This window comes from Apiospora hydei (assembly GCF_038363865.1).
Source record: "Apiospora hydei strain CBS 114990 chromosome Unknown utg000003l_segment0_segment0, whole genome shotgun sequence".
Classification (NCBI taxonomy): Eukaryota; Fungi; Ascomycota; class Sordariomycetes; order Amphisphaeriales; family Apiosporaceae; genus Apiospora; species Apiospora hydei.
This window is the reverse complement of record NW_027117362.1, coordinates 972,632-991,546: the sequence shown is the minus strand read 5'-3', so window position 1 is coordinate 991,546 and position 18,915 is coordinate 972,632. Positions and strand designations below refer to the sequence as shown.

General features: G+C 52.6%; 5 protein-coding genes across 5 annotated transcripts; 3 read left to right on the top strand and 2 right to left on the bottom strand.

Annotated features, from left to right (window-relative positions):
* Positions 1 to 265: 265 nt before the first annotated feature.
* PG997_002122 (heterokaryon incompatibility protein-domain-containing protein) lies at positions 266 to 2,306 on the top strand (the record flags this gene model as incomplete). Its single annotated transcript, XM_066806437.1, has 3 exons — positions 266 to 800; positions 864 to 937; positions 1,005 to 2,306. The coding sequence occupies 3 exons, from the start codon at positions 266 to 268 to the stop codon at positions 2,304 to 2,306; spliced, it is 1,911 nt and encodes a 636-aa protein (XP_066673733.1).
* A 312-nt stretch (positions 2,307 to 2,618) lies between these two features.
* On the top strand, positions 2,619 to 4,350 carry PG997_002121 (uncharacterized protein; the record flags this gene model as incomplete). The annotated part of the gene is made up of 4 exons (XM_066806436.1): positions 2,619 to 2,702; positions 2,762 to 3,026; positions 3,109 to 3,772; positions 3,837 to 4,350. The coding sequence occupies 4 exons, from the start codon at positions 2,619 to 2,621 to the stop codon at positions 4,348 to 4,350; spliced, it is 1,527 nt and encodes a 508-aa protein (XP_066673732.1).
* Positions 4,351 to 4,487: 137 nt separating this feature from the next.
* Positions 4,488 to 7,957, bottom strand: PG997_002120 (uncharacterized protein; the record flags this gene model as incomplete). The annotated part of the gene is made up of 9 exons (XM_066806435.1): positions 4,488 to 4,897; positions 4,960 to 5,053; positions 5,111 to 5,236; positions 5,299 to 5,865; positions 5,931 to 6,809; positions 7,083 to 7,151; positions 7,211 to 7,219; positions 7,275 to 7,414; positions 7,453 to 7,957. 9 exons carry the CDS (start codon positions 7,955 to 7,957, stop codon positions 4,488 to 4,490), a joined length of 2,799 nt encoding a protein of 932 aa, XP_066673731.1.
* A 1,182-nt stretch (positions 7,958 to 9,139) lies between these two features.
* Positions 9,140 to 13,746, bottom strand: PG997_002119 (UDP-glucose:Glycoprotein Glucosyltransferase; the record flags this gene model as incomplete). Its single annotated transcript, XM_066806434.1, has 3 exons — positions 9,140 to 12,307; positions 12,366 to 13,536; positions 13,601 to 13,746. 3 exons carry the CDS (start codon positions 13,744 to 13,746, stop codon positions 9,140 to 9,142), a joined length of 4,485 nt encoding a protein of 1,494 aa, XP_066673730.1.
* A 1,107-nt stretch (positions 13,747 to 14,853) lies between these two features.
* PG997_002118 (coatomer WD associated region) lies at positions 14,854 to 18,791 on the top strand (the record flags this gene model as incomplete). The annotated part of the gene is made up of 6 exons (XM_066806433.1): positions 14,854 to 14,880; positions 14,980 to 15,029; positions 15,100 to 16,432; positions 16,492 to 17,317; positions 17,369 to 18,489; positions 18,549 to 18,791. The coding sequence occupies 6 exons, from the start codon at positions 14,854 to 14,856 to the stop codon at positions 18,789 to 18,791; spliced, it is 3,600 nt and encodes a 1,199-aa protein (XP_066673729.1).
* Positions 18,792 to 18,915: the final 124 nt, after the last annotated feature.

Here is an 18,915-nt window from a genome sequence, read left to right as displayed (position 1 = left end):
GGCCTAAATATTGACTAAAGGTACCTAGATAGTATTGGGCCTCTGGGGTTTGGACGCCAAGTGGCTATGTATGCACGGCTCAGCCGCAAATCAGGGGTACCAGTAAAGGGCTAGGCAGTTTTGGCTGATTGGGCTAGCCAAGGAATAAGCAAATCAACTGGGCTGGCGAGTGGCCCAAATAACACGTCAGACCATCGGTCTCTTGACATTGCTTGTGTTCCCAAGCCTTTCAGCAACCAACACCGACATTTTCTTGCATCGCACCATGGCCGTTCCATACGAACATGTTCCGCTCCAATCCCCGGATTTCATTCGTCTCGTGGATCTCATCCCGTCCACGAAGCGTAACGCTCCTGTGCGATGCAAGATCCGCCAGGTAAAGCTCCGCAGGGCTCGCTCGACATACGAGGCTCTGTCCTATGTATGGGGAGACAGGGAAGGCAGCCGTCCCATCCTGTGCAATGGTCGCGAGCTGCTCGTGACTCCGAATTGCCACGATGCACTGGTGCAGCTACGCCGCCAGTATCGCAGACGCACTTTGTGGATCGATGCGATCTGCATTGACCAGACCCCGGCGAGAGAGGCAGAACGGAACCACCAAGTCAAAGCCATGGGCCGGATCTACGAAAACGCCTCGACGGTGCTGATTTGGCTCGGGCCTGAAGAGCTGAGCATGTCGCTGAAAGATCATCTGCGGTTGCTCGCTCCTATTTTCGCAAAGCTCTTGGTCTATGTTCCACTGGTTTTGTGCTGTCGCCACTCCTCCTTGATCCCAGTCCATGAAATTTCCGACGCCGCCGGTAAGGCCTCGTGTCGATACGCTATTCCCCAGCACTCGTATTAATTCAAACTCGCAGATATAGCGCGTAAGGAGTATGGGACATTACTTCAAAAGATTGCAGACCATTCGTGGTTTTCGCGAGTATGGACTGTGCAAGTATGTCAATCTACGTCTTCCGGCCCCGAGCAAGTTAAGAGGCGTGTACTCATTTCAGGGTCCTTAGGAGTTTGCCTTCGCACGCAAACGCTTGATCGTATCCGGGTCTGGTCAGATACGCTGGGCGCCACTTGATCCTATAAGGTGGTGGCTTGCTCATGGCACAGAGTTCGCTCACATGGCAAACAACCGGATTCGCTTTCGCAGCGATGCACGTACACTGGCACATTTCAAAGGTGAATTCAAAGACTATTCAAGGCCTGAGTGGAACGGAGATCGTTTCTGGTATCTGAAGGCGATGAAGAACAGAAACTGGCACGACTGGGAGGAAAAGCGCCTGAGATTCATAAGGTCGATAAGGGACCTTGACTCAAAGTTGCCGCACGACAAGATATATGGCGTTTACTCAGTATTGCAGAAGATGGGTATCCGCGTGCCGCATCCAGACTACTCTCAGCCTATCGAGAAAGTGGTTAAAGATTTTACCAGAGCACTGGTAGCTGGCACTCGCAGCCTCGATCTTATTACACTGGACCTTCCACCAACGGGCTATCTTGGAACCGAATCGTGGGTACCTGAGCTCTTTTCACGCCTATCACGCGAGAACCAGGAGCCTGGAGAGTCCATATTGCAATCCATCTTTCATCTTCAACGGCCGTATGCAAGCAACTGGGCGAAGGCTCATGTTTCACCCGAGACTACAGCCAACAAGTTACTTGTGAGGGGGAAAAGAGTGGCCAACTTGGAAACAACGGTGGCTTGCGATTCCGAGCTGGATGGCGGCTCTTCGCGGGATTGGGGGCAGTATCGTGACTTCATCCGGCTCTGCCGACAATGGTGTCACTTCTGTTCCGCTCTTCCAAACAATGCCGATGCATTGAAACATAGCATTGGCAAGAACTTCCTTGCTGAAAATTTTGCTTACGACCATTTTATACCTAAATGGCAGGACCTCATGATGTATCCATCTTGTCGCAAGATTGAACCGGAGGCAGTTGCACAGTACTCTGAGACAACCGAGACCGACCCGGTCACCATCCTCGTCAACTACCTGACATTGGCCGGACCACAACAACACTTGGACTTTACTGCTTCAACTGCGCGTGATATCCAAGCAGAGTTTAACCGGACCACAAAGTGGGCATTTGTCGTTACGAGTAACAGTCTTACTGGGCGAGCATATCGTACATGCCAGGACAACGATGAGCTATGGCTTCTAGCAGGCTCAAGCGCTCCAGTCGTACTACGACCGACTGGAAATGAAGGCGATTTCCGTTATATTTCGCCTACTTACTTTCATGGGCTGATGGAGGGCGAGCTTTGGCCGAAAGATGGGGAGGAAGGACTAGAAATAATAAGTTTAGTGTGATTATGTGTAGAGCAACTTGTACACTATGCCGGACGGTGGTCGAATTCTCATGCTATATTGATACTTCAACCAATTGCGCACGCCACTTGCAAAAGTCACCAACGGAGGAACACGCCGAGATGAGGGGTACGTCGAAGCCCTGTAAGCTTATGCGAGGAATACGGCGTATGTGCATGGATATAACATGACTTCATAAGATCTGACACCCTCGCACCGCCCAGGTTTGATTTCATTCGAATCGTTTCTGATCCTGGTGGACGAAGGATTGTTCTTCCGACATTCCAATCCGCAACTGTATGACAAAATCCAACCATGGCCAGAATAGGGGCTCTCGCTATAGCCGTTGCGGTATTGGCAACTGCGGAGACCGCGGTCAATCCTGTGGCTACTACATGCGTAAGCCCGCAGAAACCTCAAATATACTTAGGAAATAGACTACTAATTCAGTCTAACAGTGTAATGCTCTCTCTAGAAATCCTGTCCTCCACGATAAGGTCCTCTATCCCAACTCGTCTGCGTATGAAGACCGCATCAAAGATTACTACGCCGCCAATGCCGCCTTGAGGCCATGGTGCATGGTGCTACCTCTGACCTCCGAAGAAACCTCTGAGACCATGCGGGTCATAACTGCGAACAAGTGCCCCTTCGGTATGAGAGGCGGGGGGCACATGGTGTTTGCCGGGTCCAGCAGTACTGACCATGGCGTCACGATCGACCTCGGTACGCACAATGACATGGAAAACACTCGGTTCACGCCGACCCAAGGCACGAGTTTGTGCTTGAGCTAATTAATGGTGCCTAGGGTACATGAACTACACGACCTATGACCCGAGAACCAAGCTCGCCTACGTGCGACCCGGCGGTACCTGGTCCGAGGTCTACGGGACCCTAGGCCCTCATAACGTGACCGTCACAGGCGCGCGCAGCAACCTGGTCGGCGTCGGCGGCTTCCTCCTGGGCGGCGGGAACTCCCTGCACGCGGCCGCGTACGGCTGGGCCTGCCAGAACGTCGAGAACTTCAAGGTCGTCCTAGCCAACGGATCCATCATCAACGCCAACCGAAGCCACAACCCCGACCTCTGGCTGGGTCTGCGCGGCGGCTCGGCCAACCTGGGTCTCGTGACCCGCTTCGACATGCGCACGATCCCGGAGCCCCTGACGTGGGGTGGCGGCCGGTTCTGGGCGTATAACATGTCGGACGCCGTGGTCGAGGCGACGGTCAAGTTCACGGATACTATCGAGGAGCATGTGGACTGCTCCGTCGAGGCTATGTTTGGTTGGGATCCGACTAATACCCAGCAGCCTGGTGGGATGTACGCTGTTGCCTCCCTTGACAATGTGCGCAACGAGGCATATCCAAAGGGGCTTCGGGATTTTCTGGTTATCGGAGGGGTATATGACGATTTCCTTGAGTCAAGGACTGTGCTGGATCGGACGACTTTGGGTAACGGGGTAGATGGCCTTCAGTAAGTAAAACATCATATATATCACCAAGCCCAGTCGACGGCTGCTAACTGCTGTGATAAATAGGGACGTATGGGTCACGGGTTCGTACAACAACGACATTCGGATCCTACGCTACGGTCTGAAGCGATTCGAAGAACTCGTTCAGCAACTCAAAGACCAGATCGGCTACGAGAATGACGAAAGACTAGGCGCGCTGTTGCAGTACCAACCGCTCACCGAGCCCATGATCCGCAACGGAGATGGGCCCAGCGTCTTGGGGCTGGAAAACTACTTCGTCAAAGCAGGTAAGAACAGTGCGGGGATGCTCTCGACTGTGCTGCTGCAGGCGGCCAAGCCCGCCCACTTAGCCGCGCTGGAGCGGATCGGCCATGAGTTCCAGAGGGATATGGATGAGCATGCGACTGAGTTGGGTGTCAACTGGGGATGGAAGTATCTGAACTATGCGGATTACTCCGAGGGTCCTATTGCTAGATACGGCGAGGAGTCCGTGGAATTTCTGCGGAAGGTTGCTAAGCGATATGACCCGTATGGTGTCTTTCAGAACTTGAGACAGACGGGCTTCAAAATTCCGATGTAAAAAGTCTGTGGCTATGGTTGTATGCTAACTCTATTAACTATCAAAACGCATTTAGTCTGTAGTTGGGCTAAAAGCGATAGTTGACATAGACAATCACAAATAACCAAATAAACCAAAGATACTGCGAAACAGGCCCTTCAGTACTGATGGGATGAGATATTGCCCATCTCCACATCATGAGGCTTGCCGTTTTGGTACTCCCGCCTTTCCTGCATCAGCATAGTGTTCGAAGCTGCACTGGACAAAGGAGTGCCACCCGACGTCTCATCAGTCTCCCCAGTCCCATTGGTCTCCTCCTTATTCCGAGCCTGGAGGTTCCGCTTATACCTAGCCTCCCTAGCCTCGTTGAACAAATGCTCAGATGCCCTATTCGCCTTCTCGATCATATCCTTTTTGGGCTTGCTGATGTCAAGCCATATGTCGAAGAGCCGCGTTTTCACGACGAACCATGTGGTGACTCGTTTGTATACCGCCCACAGGGCTACTCGGGACCAGTCGCTGTACGCCCAGAAGAGACTGACCACGATGACTGCGGCCGATACCGGAACTGGGATTTCGATTAGCAATCTTCAGAAAGGAGGCCATAATACATAACCCTCGGAGACTTACACATTAGCCGTAGCTCGTCTCGTATAGCCCAACCTTCCCCAGAGAACTCCAGATTATTCATGCCAAATATACTGGACATGAATGAGAGGGGAAGCTGTATCATGTCAGCATGTATACTAAAGGGGGAGCGTCATGTGTCGCGTACGAATACAATGGTGACCAAGGTGAACATCATGATGGATCGACCTTGTTTGATAGTCTCGGAAGCTTGGTTTACGGCCTGCCATGCCTGTACAACTCCGGCTTGCTGTTGTTTCAGTTCGAGCAGGTCCTTAACCTACAACAACTGGATGTTAGCAATCTTGTGCATCGGTTTGTAATCAGGTTGGTCCAACTTACACTGTCGGCTGTGCTTACAGCACTTGCTCGTAGCTCACATAGCTCGGCGATGCGCCCCTCGACTAGTTCGCGAAGCTCGTCGGCTTTAAGCATGAACCAGGTATAGTCTTGGCGTTCATTACCTTTCTCCTTCAACTCCTCCAGCCCATTCTTCTTCTCCTGCAATGCTTCCTCAGTCAACTGATTCTTCATCTTGCTTATATATCCCTCTTGGACCTCGATATCCTTAGCGACTTGCTTCTGGTAGCGAAGGGATTTGTTGTAGAGGGAGAGACTCGTCTCCATTTTGGTGTGCGCGCGGCCATAGTCGCCGTACGGATCGAGCATGTTCTCCGCGTTGTCCACGTACTGCTTCAGGATCGTGCGGTGGCACTTGGTGATGTGGAGCATGATGTCAAGCTCTTCGATGATGTCCTTGATCTCGCGCTGGAGCTTCCCCTCGGGGTTGATATCCAGGAGAGGGACTTCTAGCTGTGAGGACGATATTGCGCTCTTGGACCGGTAGGCCTTGCTCGCTACTTCGGTCCACTTCCAGAGGCGGTCGAAAGCCGCTGTTTGCTTGTGCATCTTTGGTTCAAAGGTCAGCAATGTCTTGAATACACTTCTGCGTAGATGCACAGAAAGAAACTTACGACGTTTCCTATCGCCTTGGAAAAGATGTCGATGACGGGGGGTTGGCTCGGATCGATACTGGTTCGGTCAAAGAAGACGTTGGAGCACTCATCGAGAATGATAAGGCCCAGATCAAATACGGTCCTGATTTGCGGCTTCGCTTCGAGCCGCCGTCTGATGGACTTGTGGACGCCAGACGAGTCGTGCTTGTTGACTCCATACCGCTTTGGGAAGCACGTGATGATGGTCTTCTTGTCGAGAACCCACATCCAGAGCTGATCGACCATAATGACCCGCGATACCTTCCTGATGCGTGATCTGCATTCAGCGCAGTCTCCTTCGATCTTGAAATCGATGTGGTGAGGCCAATTCTCTTCCTTGCGGTCGTACGTGTGATACCCATCAGACGGGATGGTGGTCGCTCTGTAGACTACCTGGTCTCGGTCCCGCTTCTTGGTCGTATTGAGTTTCCAATGGTAGGCTTGGTCCAGAGTCCGGCGAGGGTGAAGGGGCGTATCGCCGCCTAGGTATTTCTCCAACAACTTCTTGTCGCGGTAGTTGGACATGCCCTCGAATAACCTGGCTGCGTCCAACATGTATTGCCCAAGTGGATTCTTGACCTTGAGGCGACCGTTCTCTTCAAAAAGCATGGCATCTGGAAAGAACTTCGGATCAATAGTGTCTCCGAATGAATCAATCCTGGTACCGCTCCTTTTAGGCGATGTTGAGTTCTGGGGTGTGGCAGGACCCGAACCAAGGGCTTTTCGAGCATCGACGCGCTTCTTCTTCAAATCGTCCAGATATTCAGCTTTCTTTCTCTTGTTACGCTCCACAGTCTGTGTTATGGTACGAGCTGATTTCTCACGCTGCCTGCTTGTCTCCCAGTGAAGGAAAGGCATCTAAAAGTCTTAGTGAGCGAACGAAGAGCCCGGGTAGATGGGGTAGCTTACGAATAGTACCATGTTCTCAGGCGAAACGCCTGTCGCATCCAGTTCTGTATATTGATCAACCAATACTGATTGAGCCAATAGGTTCTGTACAGGCTTACCTGATGATGGGGTAACGCATATGGGTTCCATGTGCCTGGCATGTGGCGGCGCTCTCTCTCCTCCATGTAGCTGACTTCTCCAGAACGGATCACGAAGAAGCATGTAGGCTCTGGTTTTGGGGACCTTCTTCAGCTCGCGTCGTATCGCATGCCGATCTGGACGCGCTTCGCCAAAGTACCGGGACAGGGCATTCTATATCAGCAGTTAGAAACCCCATGAGCTAGGACATATTTCAGGGAGGAGCTAGTTACCTCGGCCCACTGCGAAATCCGTTAGTCAACATAGCGTTTCTGGTGATTCCTGAGGATGACTTACTATCATGTTGTTCGAGGGGAAGTGGAAATACTTGATCCTGTCAGGATGTCTATCCTTACTCAACAGGTTGACCTCCGTACCCTCCCCCAAGAGATCTAGTTTCGTCTTCTGGTCTGGAAAATCGCCCCAGACGCGCTCCTCTGGGGTTGTCTCCCCTCCTGCCCTCGCTCGTCCCAACTGCTGGCCGCTCCATTTTCTTCTCCCCTCAGCTTGTACTGGATGATGGGAATGCTGATATCCCTCTCCAGGTTATACTCAGCAGGCTTGGTAGCATCATTAGTCGGTTGACATTGTTGGAGGTTTCTAGAGTCTCTCCATTTCTGCGAGCTTTCTCTTATCTTGCGGTCCAAGTGAGAATCGTGCACATCAGTCCTAATGGCCTCGCGTAGGATCCCGACTCGGCGGAGCTCCTTTTCGCAGTTCTTCTCCCAGGTCTCCCGCTTCTTCTTTGCAAGGGCTCTGGGTGAAGGTTCGGAACTAGGATCTGTCTCCTCGTAGTGCTTGATCTCCTGTTCCCAGATCTCGTTGCTCTCTTTGAAGAGGTCATCGCGCTTGTCGTATCTGAGACACCCCAGGTAATGAAGCAGATGGTCACTTATGTGGTGATCTTCCGAGCTGAGACACGTGACGGGCTTAACGTAGGGAGGTGGCGTTGGATTTTGCGCCTGAGGATCTGCTGACATGTTGAATGTGTGGAATGATTCAGGCCCGAGACGGGAGAGAACTCTCTGCCAGAAGCAGCAAAGCACAGTAGAAGAATGACAGATCCACGTCTCGCGAACACTACAATAATGGTCTGCGACGGTAACGGCCACGTCCAGTTGACGGGAGTCAGAGCGACAAGCCACGCCTTTATACACTACGACATCAACACGAGGGTAGTTCAGCCGCACGTATAGGTGGGCGGGGAATAGGATGCCCCCAGAGAAGGCTGCAAGCCATGATTATCAGGTCAGTAATCCAGAGATCGTCATGAATCACTCTGGGTTCGGTGTCGAAGCGAATCACCTTCCAAAAGAGTGCGAAAGATCGTTGGGGGCCGGTATGGACCATGGATGGATGGAGCGGGGACATGGCGCGATAAGACATGCAGCTGGCAGGGATTCCGAAAATAGAGATGGGCAAAGCAGGGTATATCCGGAACCAAGCTTTCTAAGGCTGTAGGAACTTTTCTCTGCATCTTGTCCTGGTTTCTTCCTCCTTTTCTCTTCATCGGTCAATTGATTCTTTTCCGTCCAGCCATGTTACATATTCTTCTCTGCCACTTGCGACACATGGGTTGTTCGGGGAATGCTGCGTTCCGAATCTACCGCTTACCAACTACCAACCCCGTCTTCGATACTTACCTACTACAAGTAGTCGAGTTTCATGCCCATTGTGCCGAGTAATTTTGCAGCGGTGTGTGGAAATGCTGTTCAATTGGTTATGGCAAATGAAGAGGCTGCCACTCGCGCCACCGTGTTGGTTCAGCTGCGTTCCCAAATGCTACCATGCTGCAGGCTGAGGCTGACGTTCGTGATCGAAACTCCACTTTTGGGGGCCTTTTCCGGCATCAGAGAGGGGAGTAAAACCGGGAGCAAAGACTGACCGGCTCTATGTGCTTACTTTACAACATACATGCATGCACCGGAGTGCCGACCCACGGGGCTGGTCAAAGCTAGCGCTTACATACCCTGAAGCATACCACGTCTCCAGGCTGCACGCACCAGGATATTGGCCTAGGGCTTTGGCAGCTATGTGCTACTACAGTCAAGTTTGTCAGGAGCGTGTTTGTTTCTAATACATTGAACTGTCTTGATTGATAAATGCATCTCTTCATAGATTCTATAAAAATATAAACACCCAGTGATGAGAAGATAATCCCACTACAGCTCATCCTTCTCCCTCGTCGTCGGCTTAGGCTCTTCCTCAAACCGGCGACTCTTGGTGTTCTTGTCGGCGGCCACGTCTTCCTCCTTGTTCCCCGCAAGGACCTTCTGATCCGCGTCCCCAGCCTTGACCGTCCCCTCTCCCACCAGCTTGCTTCGGCGGTGGACGGCGGCGATCTCATCATCGTACACGGTCCACTCGGGCACCTGTCTTTTGGCGCGGTCCAGCTTGGGCTCCTTGGTCTGCGGGTTGTTGCAGAGGTCGATGGTGCGCGCCTCCTTCTGGCTCTCGTCGCTGCACCAAGTCTCGCACCAGAGCCAGTTCTGCGGCAGACTGTGGATCGGTATCTGGAACTGCATGTGGTTGGGCAGATCCTGGTCCAGGTTGCTCAATGAGTTCGGGTCGGCCGACAAAGTGTGGTACGTCTGACGCAGCCGGTCGCCGGCTGCGAGCTCACGGAAACGCCGCAGGTCCACTACGTAGAGCGCCGAAATGTGGTACGGCAGACCACGGAGGTAGTTAGCCCAGTAGCCTTGCTTCCAGAATCGGAAACCTTCCATCTCTGTCCGACTGTCGCACATCGGCGTGAACCCGTAAGGCGCTCCCTCTAGGTCAAGGTTGACGAGATCAATCATGTCAGTGCGAACGATCTGGTCAGCGTCGACGAAGATGACCTTGTCCAAAGAGAGAGGGAAGAGGACATCGAGGAACAGAATCTTGTAGCCCCAGATCTCACGTTGCTTCTCCTTCTGCTGGCGAAGCCAGTGTGGCCATTTGTAGGTCACCATCTCGTATTTGAACCCGTACTCGGCCGCTAGGTGGGGGATGAACTCCTTGAAGGAGGGTGAAAGGAACTGCTCGATGAACCAGAACTTGACCGTATGCTTGGTGTTCTTCATGACAGATGTCATCATGATGTTCAGCATACGTTCGTAGAGATGACCGCTGGCGACCGAGAAGATGTTGATTTCGGCATGCTCTTCGGTAGACGACTTCGCCTTCGTCTTTGAGCCCCCAAGAAGCCCTTCGGCAAACTTGAGGCCGCGCGAAAGGAGGTCGTTGCCGCTATCCGCTTCTTTGAGCACATCTTCCTTTTCCATACCGGGTTTGCGGATCACACGTGGGTAAAGTGTGGTACCCTGGAAGTCCATCAGCGCAACTTCTGTTCCTTCATCGCCCGGGACAGCATTAAACCCCTTGGCTCCGACACTCTCAATCGTGAAGATCTCGGAGCTCCGTCCTTCCTTGAGCTGGATGTTGTAGTAACCGGGATTGGCCTTGAACTGGAAATAGCCAATGTTGGCCATGATGATGGTGTCTGCGAAGTTGGGGTCTTTCTCTGTGCCGAGGGTCAACTGAACACCACGAGGAGGACTGCCCTGGCCATCTCTCGAGTGGCCTTCGATCAGGATGTTTTCCAGCTCATACGTAGCGGTGATGTCTGACTTGACCGAGCTCAGTTTGATGTTGTCCAGATCCTGAACCGACTCCTTTGCAGCGACTAGCCAGGCGGGTGGCACATCCATGCCCAGATTGAGAAGGGCTTCGGATGGGATGCCTTTGAACGTCGCTGCAGGCGATCGCACCTTGCCAGCAGCATCGAATGATGGCGACGACTCCAAGACATATCGATAAAATCGCTTGACAGGAAGTTCATCGATCTTGTCTCGCGGGTTCAAGAAGATACGCAAGTAAACACCGTCCAGTTCTGAGAGCACCTTCAAGATAGGGGCCCACTTTTGACCTTGTTCGCTTGCTGGGTTGAGAACCGCAACGATATGAACATTGGCAGTGGACGGGTCTCCGGCACGGATCACCGTATGGGAGGATTCCCAATCTTCGTAAATCGTAGTTCGTATAGTTGGCGCCGACTCAAAGATACCCTCTGGAAGATCGGAAATGGTCGACATCGCAGTAATAGAGGTGATCTTGGCAGCAGCGAGTGGACCAGTGACCTTGGTAGTGAGGTTCAACGCTTCAATGGCCTTGTAGACAGGAAGGATCCGGTGCGATTGTTCAAATTCAAGCAATTGCTGGAAATCTTCCACCTTGAAATGGAAGGCAGGGGCAATGGGACCAATGGCTCGGCCATTGAGAATAAGAATCTGATCGCCGGGGGCGAAACCAGTCGCTTCCAAGAAACGTTGGAGTGCACTGTCGTATGCAGGAGTGTCACCACTTTCAGCTGCGCCATCGATCAAATTTTTCAATGTGTCAATGTCTTCAGCCTCAAGTAGCTTGTCCAGTTTCTCTTTCAGGGCGAAGTTGAACTTGGAACCACTGCCGCCATCTTGAGGATTATACACGAGATCCAGACGAATGCCAGGGTTGGCGCGCCGGAACTCGAGTGCTGACAGCAGCAGTCGCAGGCCACTGTCGCTGCTGAAGTCAGCGACAACACTCAAAGTTGCCCAGGTCTCTTTGCTCGAATCCGCATTGGCCTCAATGACAGGAATGATACTGAACAAATCGCCGTGCTCAGCATGGACTTTGTGGACGTCCAACACAGTGAGATCGTTCGCATTCTCGGGGAAGATGTAGATGTTCCTTCTTGTAGGCTCGCCCTCGATGAACAGACCGGGAATCCAGGTGTCCTCATCGATACTGCCCATGAATATACCCTGTTGGACCATCTGGAGATCTCCTCCGACAGCCATGCTCATCGCTTGAAGCCAACCCTTCTCTCGTGGTATGGCCTGTCCATTGATGAAAATCGGGGGAATAGTACTATCTGCACCGAGTCTTTCCACCCAATGGTTCGCAAGCTCAATTTGTTTCGAGTGATGGTCAGACTCCAGGATTTGCGGAAGAGACAAAGCGACGGCTTCTGCTCGGAGGGTCCGACTCTTGATAATCTTGTCCAGTTGAGCTTGGTCAGCTTTGATGTGATTGCCAGAATGCAGCGCATCGAGATAAGCCATGAGAGTGGCAAGTCCGTAGTTCTCCAGCAGGTAATAAACGACCTTTGCCTGCTCGGTGGCCTCTTTCGTCGGGGTCAATGGAACAAGACCAAAGCGGACTGGCAACAAGCGCTTGATGAAACTTTGAAGTTGCTCAACGACAATATACAAGTCATCGGGCTTTGTAAAGTCCAAGGGGACAATCAGGTTGAACATGTCCTTCCTGATGGGTGGGATTTGTCCCGGCATGGTGCGTTGCAATAGCTAACCTCCGGTCAGTATAAGGTAAACAAGTCGGGATAAGGGCCGGTTTGCAACTTACAGACATCAGACTCGTGGGATATTCGGCATATCTCTTATCTTTCTCAATATTATTGAGCCAGATAATGACCTTGCCTTCTTCGATTTCGTCCCTCCAGTCGAATCGGCGGGCATCATCCTCAGTCTTCGCTGCGGTGATCTCACGGTTGCCAAGCAGCGAGACTGCCTCTTGCCCCGTGAAACCAATATCAGTGACGCCTTGGATGAACTTGCGTTCCCTTCGAACCATGTCGATTAAAGTGTATGGTGTCATTTGTCGTTCAATCAGTTGTACACCATTCATCCAGAGCACGTTCATGCCACCCGGTAACTGGCCTCTGTTCATGTAGTGTTCGGTAAGGAAAGCCGCGGACTCGTTGTGCGACGAAATTGATGTGGAGTATTTGGGGAAATCTTGAGTCAGCTTCAACAATGCTTGGAAAGGATCCTCGCTTTGCATAATGAATGAGGCTGCCTTGACACCAAGTGAGGAAAGCTCAGAGTTGGATAGGGGCTTCAGGTCGGCCACCTCTTCTTCGGCGTCAAGAACAAGCTCCGAAGCAGCAGATTTTTCGCCGTGCGATTCCGCCTCGCGATCGTCGATAACGATGTAGTCGGTTCGCTTCAACTGGAGTTCGACACCATACCCATTCACTGGCAAGGGTTCCGCATCTTTGCGGTCTCCGGCACGATATCGCAAGGTATACGAAATCTCCCCCTTGCGTGCCATGTCCGCCAGTTTCGCGTGGAAGGGTCCGAAGCTGGGCGTAGTGAGATCAGCGTAGAGAACCACAGAAGGTCCTTTACCTAGCGTGCGATCAAAAGGTAATGACCGAACCTGCGCATCTCCTTCAATTGTGGATTCGGCATTGGCGAGCGAAGGCGAACAGTAACGCTTCCCGTCCATTAACACCCAGTCATCGCAGCTTTCCTTCGTCTCTTGTAGCATGGGAGCGACTGCGGTCTCATGGTACTGGTAGTGCGCTTCGATCTTGGGCGCAGAAGCCCGCATAGACAAAGCTAGCTTGAATGTAGACAGCGCTTCTGGGCTCGTAATAAGGCCATCTTTTTGCAACGTTTCCAGGAACAGCTCATACAAATCCTTCTCCGTGGAGGCGCTTGCAAAGTGGCCACTAGCAACTCGATCGAGCAATGGAAAGTAGGACTCGGGGTTCTCGCCGGCGGCCGACTCGCTGCATCCGACAGTTAGTACCGGATCTACCAGTGCAAGATGGGCGATAATAGTTGACTACATACAGAAGCTCGAGGAGATATGGCGGCGACGGGAATGCGGCCTTCATATCCACGTTCACCGAAGGCCCTGCCGCAACATGGTGGGCATTGAAGGATATAGCCGCCAGCAGAGTGGCGATGCCACACGGCAGCTTCAGAAGCTGTATCATTGTCGCAATCGGAATACTGGTTTATTCGAGCGTCGCCATGTAGAAGAGAAATCGGCGTGTCGCGGACTGGAAATCCGTAGGGCTCGTCTGAATCAAGGTCGGTGGGATCGCAAGCGATATCTATCGACTTAGAAGTTTGGAGGGGCAGGTCCTGGCCAGCTAGCTCTCTTGCAACTGAAGCTTCTGGGAACTTTTCTGATTACGTAAACCAGGTAAGAGGGATGGCGGAAGAATTTGCAAGATCGCTATCGATGTCAGATATATAAAATATAAATCTTTCACCTGGTATGTCTGCTCCGGGCAGTGAAAATGGGCAGATCTGTACCTCGATTTGAGGACGATTGGTGAGAATACAAAGATCTAGGCTAGGGATTACGTGCCATGCAATTGACACCTTGCCAAAACCCCATAACGGCAAGAGGAAGGAAGCTGTACCAACAGGGACTAGCGTCTGGCGGCATGCATGCTTGCTTAGAACAACCTCTTTATTTAGGCCAACGGGCTAACCTACAGTGGCACCTAGTGGGGGTGGCAGGGGCCCATCAGGCCTGCTCAGGGGTAGGGACGTGTGGTCCATCAGTCGCAGACTCGCAGCTGCCTGTGCCTGCCCCTCCAGTGAGTTTGGGTGCTCTCTCAATTGAATTCAGTCAATGGGGCCCCGTCCGATGCAGGTGGCACCCGACCCAAGCTGTCGCCCGGGATGGGAACAACCAATGTTCCAGGTGCCTCTCCAGTGAAGCCCACCCGCCAAAAGCCACGGGCCAATCCCTGTCCAGCATCGATTGGAACCGGCCACGAATCGACATGAGAATTGTGGAGGCCCTCCCTTCAAGTCAGGCTGGCTTGATTGATTGTGTGGTGCGTGAAGTCAGTCAATCACCTTGAATCTGGACTTTGGACAGCTTGCAGGTCAGCTCTCAGCCTCTACCAGTCCAACAAGGCTGCCCATTAATGACCTCGTCACGACACGACCCCTTCCTTTCCCTCTCTCTATTTGCATTATTGCAATTCCCCTCGCCGACTGCTAAGAGGACGGCACTCAATTGCGACAACGCCCATCCATTCATGACCTGAGCTTAGGGGCCACTCCCGCCTACTATTGCGACAATGGCTTCCTCGGGGATGTTGACCAAGGTTCGTTGATCCAGCACCTGAAGGCCTTCATCTCTGTCCCAATGCGACCATGAATATGCAGCTTTGTGGATTTGGGTCTGGATATTGACTGTCTTCTAGTTCGAGTCCAAGTCCTCCAGGGCAAAGGGCATCGCCTTCCACCCCAAGCGGTAAGCACCAGCAAACCAGGAATGACCAATTCGCATCTTGTCCCCTGGGCTAACAAGAACCGCTTCGCAGACCATGGATTCTCGTATCCCTTCACTCTTCCACTATCCAGCTGTGGGACTACCGCATGGGTACACTGATCGATAGATTCGAAGAGCACGATGGCCCTGTCCGCGGTGTCGATTTCCACAAGACCCAGCCACTCTTCGTCTCCGGTGGCGACGACTACAAGATTAAGGTGTGGTCATACCAAACAAGAAGATGCTTATTCACCTTGAACGGCCATCTCGACTATGTGCGAACCGTCTTCTTCCACCACGAACTCCCCTGGATCATCTCCTCCTCGGACGACCAGACCATTCGGATATGGAACTGGCAAAACCGATCCCTCATTTGCACCATGACCGGCCACAACCACTACGTCATGTGCGCCCAATTCCACCCCAAGGATGACCTTGTCGTGTCAGCATCCCTCGATCAGTCGGTCCGTGTATGGGATATCTCGGGCCTACGTAAGAAGCACTCGGCACCGACCTCCATGTCGTTCGAAGACCAGGTCGCTCGCTCGAACGCTCAACAAACAGACATGTTTGGTAACACTGATGCTATGGTCAAATTTGTGCTAGAGGGCCACGATCGTGGTGTTAACTGGGTGGCCTTCCATCCTACTGCACCTCATATCGTGTCCGCTGGCGACGATAGACTCGTGAAGCTGTGGCGATTCAGCGAGACTAAGGCATGGGAGGTGGATACTTGCAGAGGGCATTTCCAGAACGCTTCAGGCTGTCTGTTCCACCCCCATCAGGATTTGATTCTATCCTGCGGCGAAGACAAGACGATCCGGGTCTGGGACTCGCAAAAGCGCACGGCGGTCCAATCCTTTAAGCGAGAGAACGACCGATTTTGGGTCATTGCTGCCCACCCCGAGATCAACTTGTTCGCGGCTGGTCACGATAACGGTGTGATGGTATTCAAGTTGGAAAGGGAACGACCAGCCTCCACAGTACACCAGAACTCGCTGTTCTTCATCACCAAGGAAAAGCACGTTCGCTCCTACGACTTCCAGAAGAACCAGGAGAGCCCGACACTGCTTTCCCTTAAGAGACTGGGAAGCGCCTGGGTGCCCCCTCGAACTCTGTCTTACAATCCGGCCGAGAGATCCGTTCTGGTTACTTCGCCCTCCGACGGTGGCTCGTATGAGCTGATCAACCTCCCTCGCGATGGCTCGGGTGCTCTGGATACAAACGACTCGAAGCGTGGTCAGGGTAACTCGGCTATTTTTGTTGCCCGCAACCGTTTCGCTGTCCTGAACACAGCTTCCCAGACTGTTGATATCAAGGATCTCTCCAACAACACTGCTCGGTCATTCAAGCCCCCGTTGGGACCACGGATATTTACTTTGGCGGTACCGGCAACCTGTTGATCATCACACCTACCGCTGTTCACTTGTACGACATCCAGCAGAAGAAGAGCATTGCCGAGTTGGCTGTCAACGGCGTCAAATATGTAGTTTGGTCGAATGACGGTCTCCACGCCGCTCTGCTCAGCAAGCATAATGTGACCATTGTCACCAAGACTCTTGAGCAAGTCAGCACCCTTCATGAGACAATCCGCATCAAGAGTGCCACCTGGGACGACGCCGGCGTTCTTCTCTACTCGACCCTCAACCATATCAAGTACACTCTGATGAACGGCGATAACGGTATTGTCCGAACGCTGGATCAGACCGTGTATCTTGTGAGGGTGAAGGGCCGCAATGTGTACTGTTTGGATCGCGGTGCCAAGCCAAAGGTGCTTCTGATCGATCCGACCGAATACCGCTTCAAGCTGTCGCTGGTCAAGCGCAACTATGAGGAGATGCTCCACATCATTCGCACCTCCAGTCTCGTTGGCCAGTCTATCATCTCATACCTGCAGAAGAAGGGTTACCCCGAGATTGCCCTTCAATTCGTCCAGGACCCGGCTACTCGTTTCGAGCTCGCTATCGAATGCGGAAACCTTGATGTTGCCGTAGAGATGTGTAAGGAGCTTGACCGACCGGCGCTGTGGAAGAGGCTGGGCGATGAGGCATTGGCACATGGCAACCACCAGGTTGTTGAGATGGCCTACCAGAAGCAGAAGCAGTTCGATAAGCTGTCTTTCCTCTACCTTTCTACTGGTGACCACAACAAGCTAGGCAGGATGGCCAAGATTGCAGAGCACCGTGGAGATTTCACTGCGCGATTCCAGAACGCCCTTTACCTTGGAGAGGTGGAAGATCGGATACAGATGTTCAAGGAGATTGATCAATGTGAGTGTTGAGACTCCCTTTTTTAAGTTGCTCGACTAACTTGTCTTTTAGACCCGCTGGCATACATGACCGCAAAGGCCCATGGCTTGGAGGAGGAATGCCAGTCCATTCTCGAAGTGACCGGCATTACCGAGGACCAACTCACCCTTCCTGAATTCGGAGAGCCAATGGCTCAGCCTCAGCCTGTTGTCCCAACCTATAAGGCAAACTGGCCGACAAAGGCCACTTCTCAGTCTTTCTTCGAGAAGGCTCTTGCCGGCCAGCTCGAGGGCATGAGCTTGGAGGACGAGCCTGCCGCAGCCAATGGTCTCGATGACGAATTTGCTGAAGACGACAGCGCCGCCAAGAAGAATAGTGCTATGGATGTTGATGAAGACGAGGATGTCGCAGGCTGGGACATGGGTGATGTCGAGATCCCTGAGGCCGACGCCGACTTTGTCAACGTGGAGAGCACAGACGCTGGTGGCGCAGCAAGCAGTGAAGCAGACATGTGGGCTCGAAACTCGCCCCTGGCTGCGGACCATGCCGCTGCAGGGTCTTTCGATAGTGCTATGAACCTGCTCAACCGCCAGGTTGGTGCCGTCAACTTCGCGCCGCTCAAGCCCCGATTCCTTGAGATCTACTCGGCCACAAAATCTTACCTTCCCGCAACCGCTGGCCTACCGCCTTTGGTCAACTATATCCGCCGGACACTTGATGAGACGGATCCCAGAAAGGTGCTTCCCATTATTCCTCGTGATCCCGAATACATTACGACGAACGACCTGCAGAGGGGTTACGATGCCATGAGGAGCAACAAGCTTGAAGACTGCTTAGCTGTTTTCAAGGGCGTCTTGCATTGCATGTTCCTCAATGCGGTGTCTTCGGAATCGGAGGCAGCGGAAGCCAAGAAACTTATTACCTCGGCTGGTGAATATGTGGTTGCGATGATGATTGAGCTTGCCCGGCGACAGCTTGGCACGCAAGATGAGGTCAACGCAAACCCGGCATTATTAAAGCGCAGCCTAGAGCTGTCTGCATACTTCACAATTCCCAAGATCCACGTTCCCCACCGCCAATATACCTTGTTCAGTGCGATGAACTTGGCGAACCGGAGCAAGAACTACAGTTCCGCGCTCAGCTTTGCCAGCCGTATCTTGGCAAATGGCGGCACGGGCAGAATCACCGACTCGGTAAGCCAACTATCACCCGCTCTCCTCACTGGAATCTAAACTAACCATCTGAATCACAGGCCAAGAAGATGAAGGCGGCGTGCGAGCGCAACCCTCATGATAACGTCGAAATCGAGTTCGACCAATTCGCGGAGTTCGATATCTGCGCAGCATCGCATACCCCTATTTACAGTGGATCGGCATACGAGGAATGCTCCTTCGATGGCGCCAAGTACCACTCGAAATACAAGGGCACTGTGTGTGTTGTTTGCGAGGTTTGCGAGGTTGGTAAGCACGGAAGCGGACTCCGGCTCTTCGCATAAGTACCTAAATATGGGATTCGGAGCATTGGTCAGCGGAAAACGATGAAATGAGAGAAGAGAGAGAGAGAGGACAAATAGATCGTGTAGATCGAACTGCGTGAACTCTCTGCAGCGAGTCGGTGTA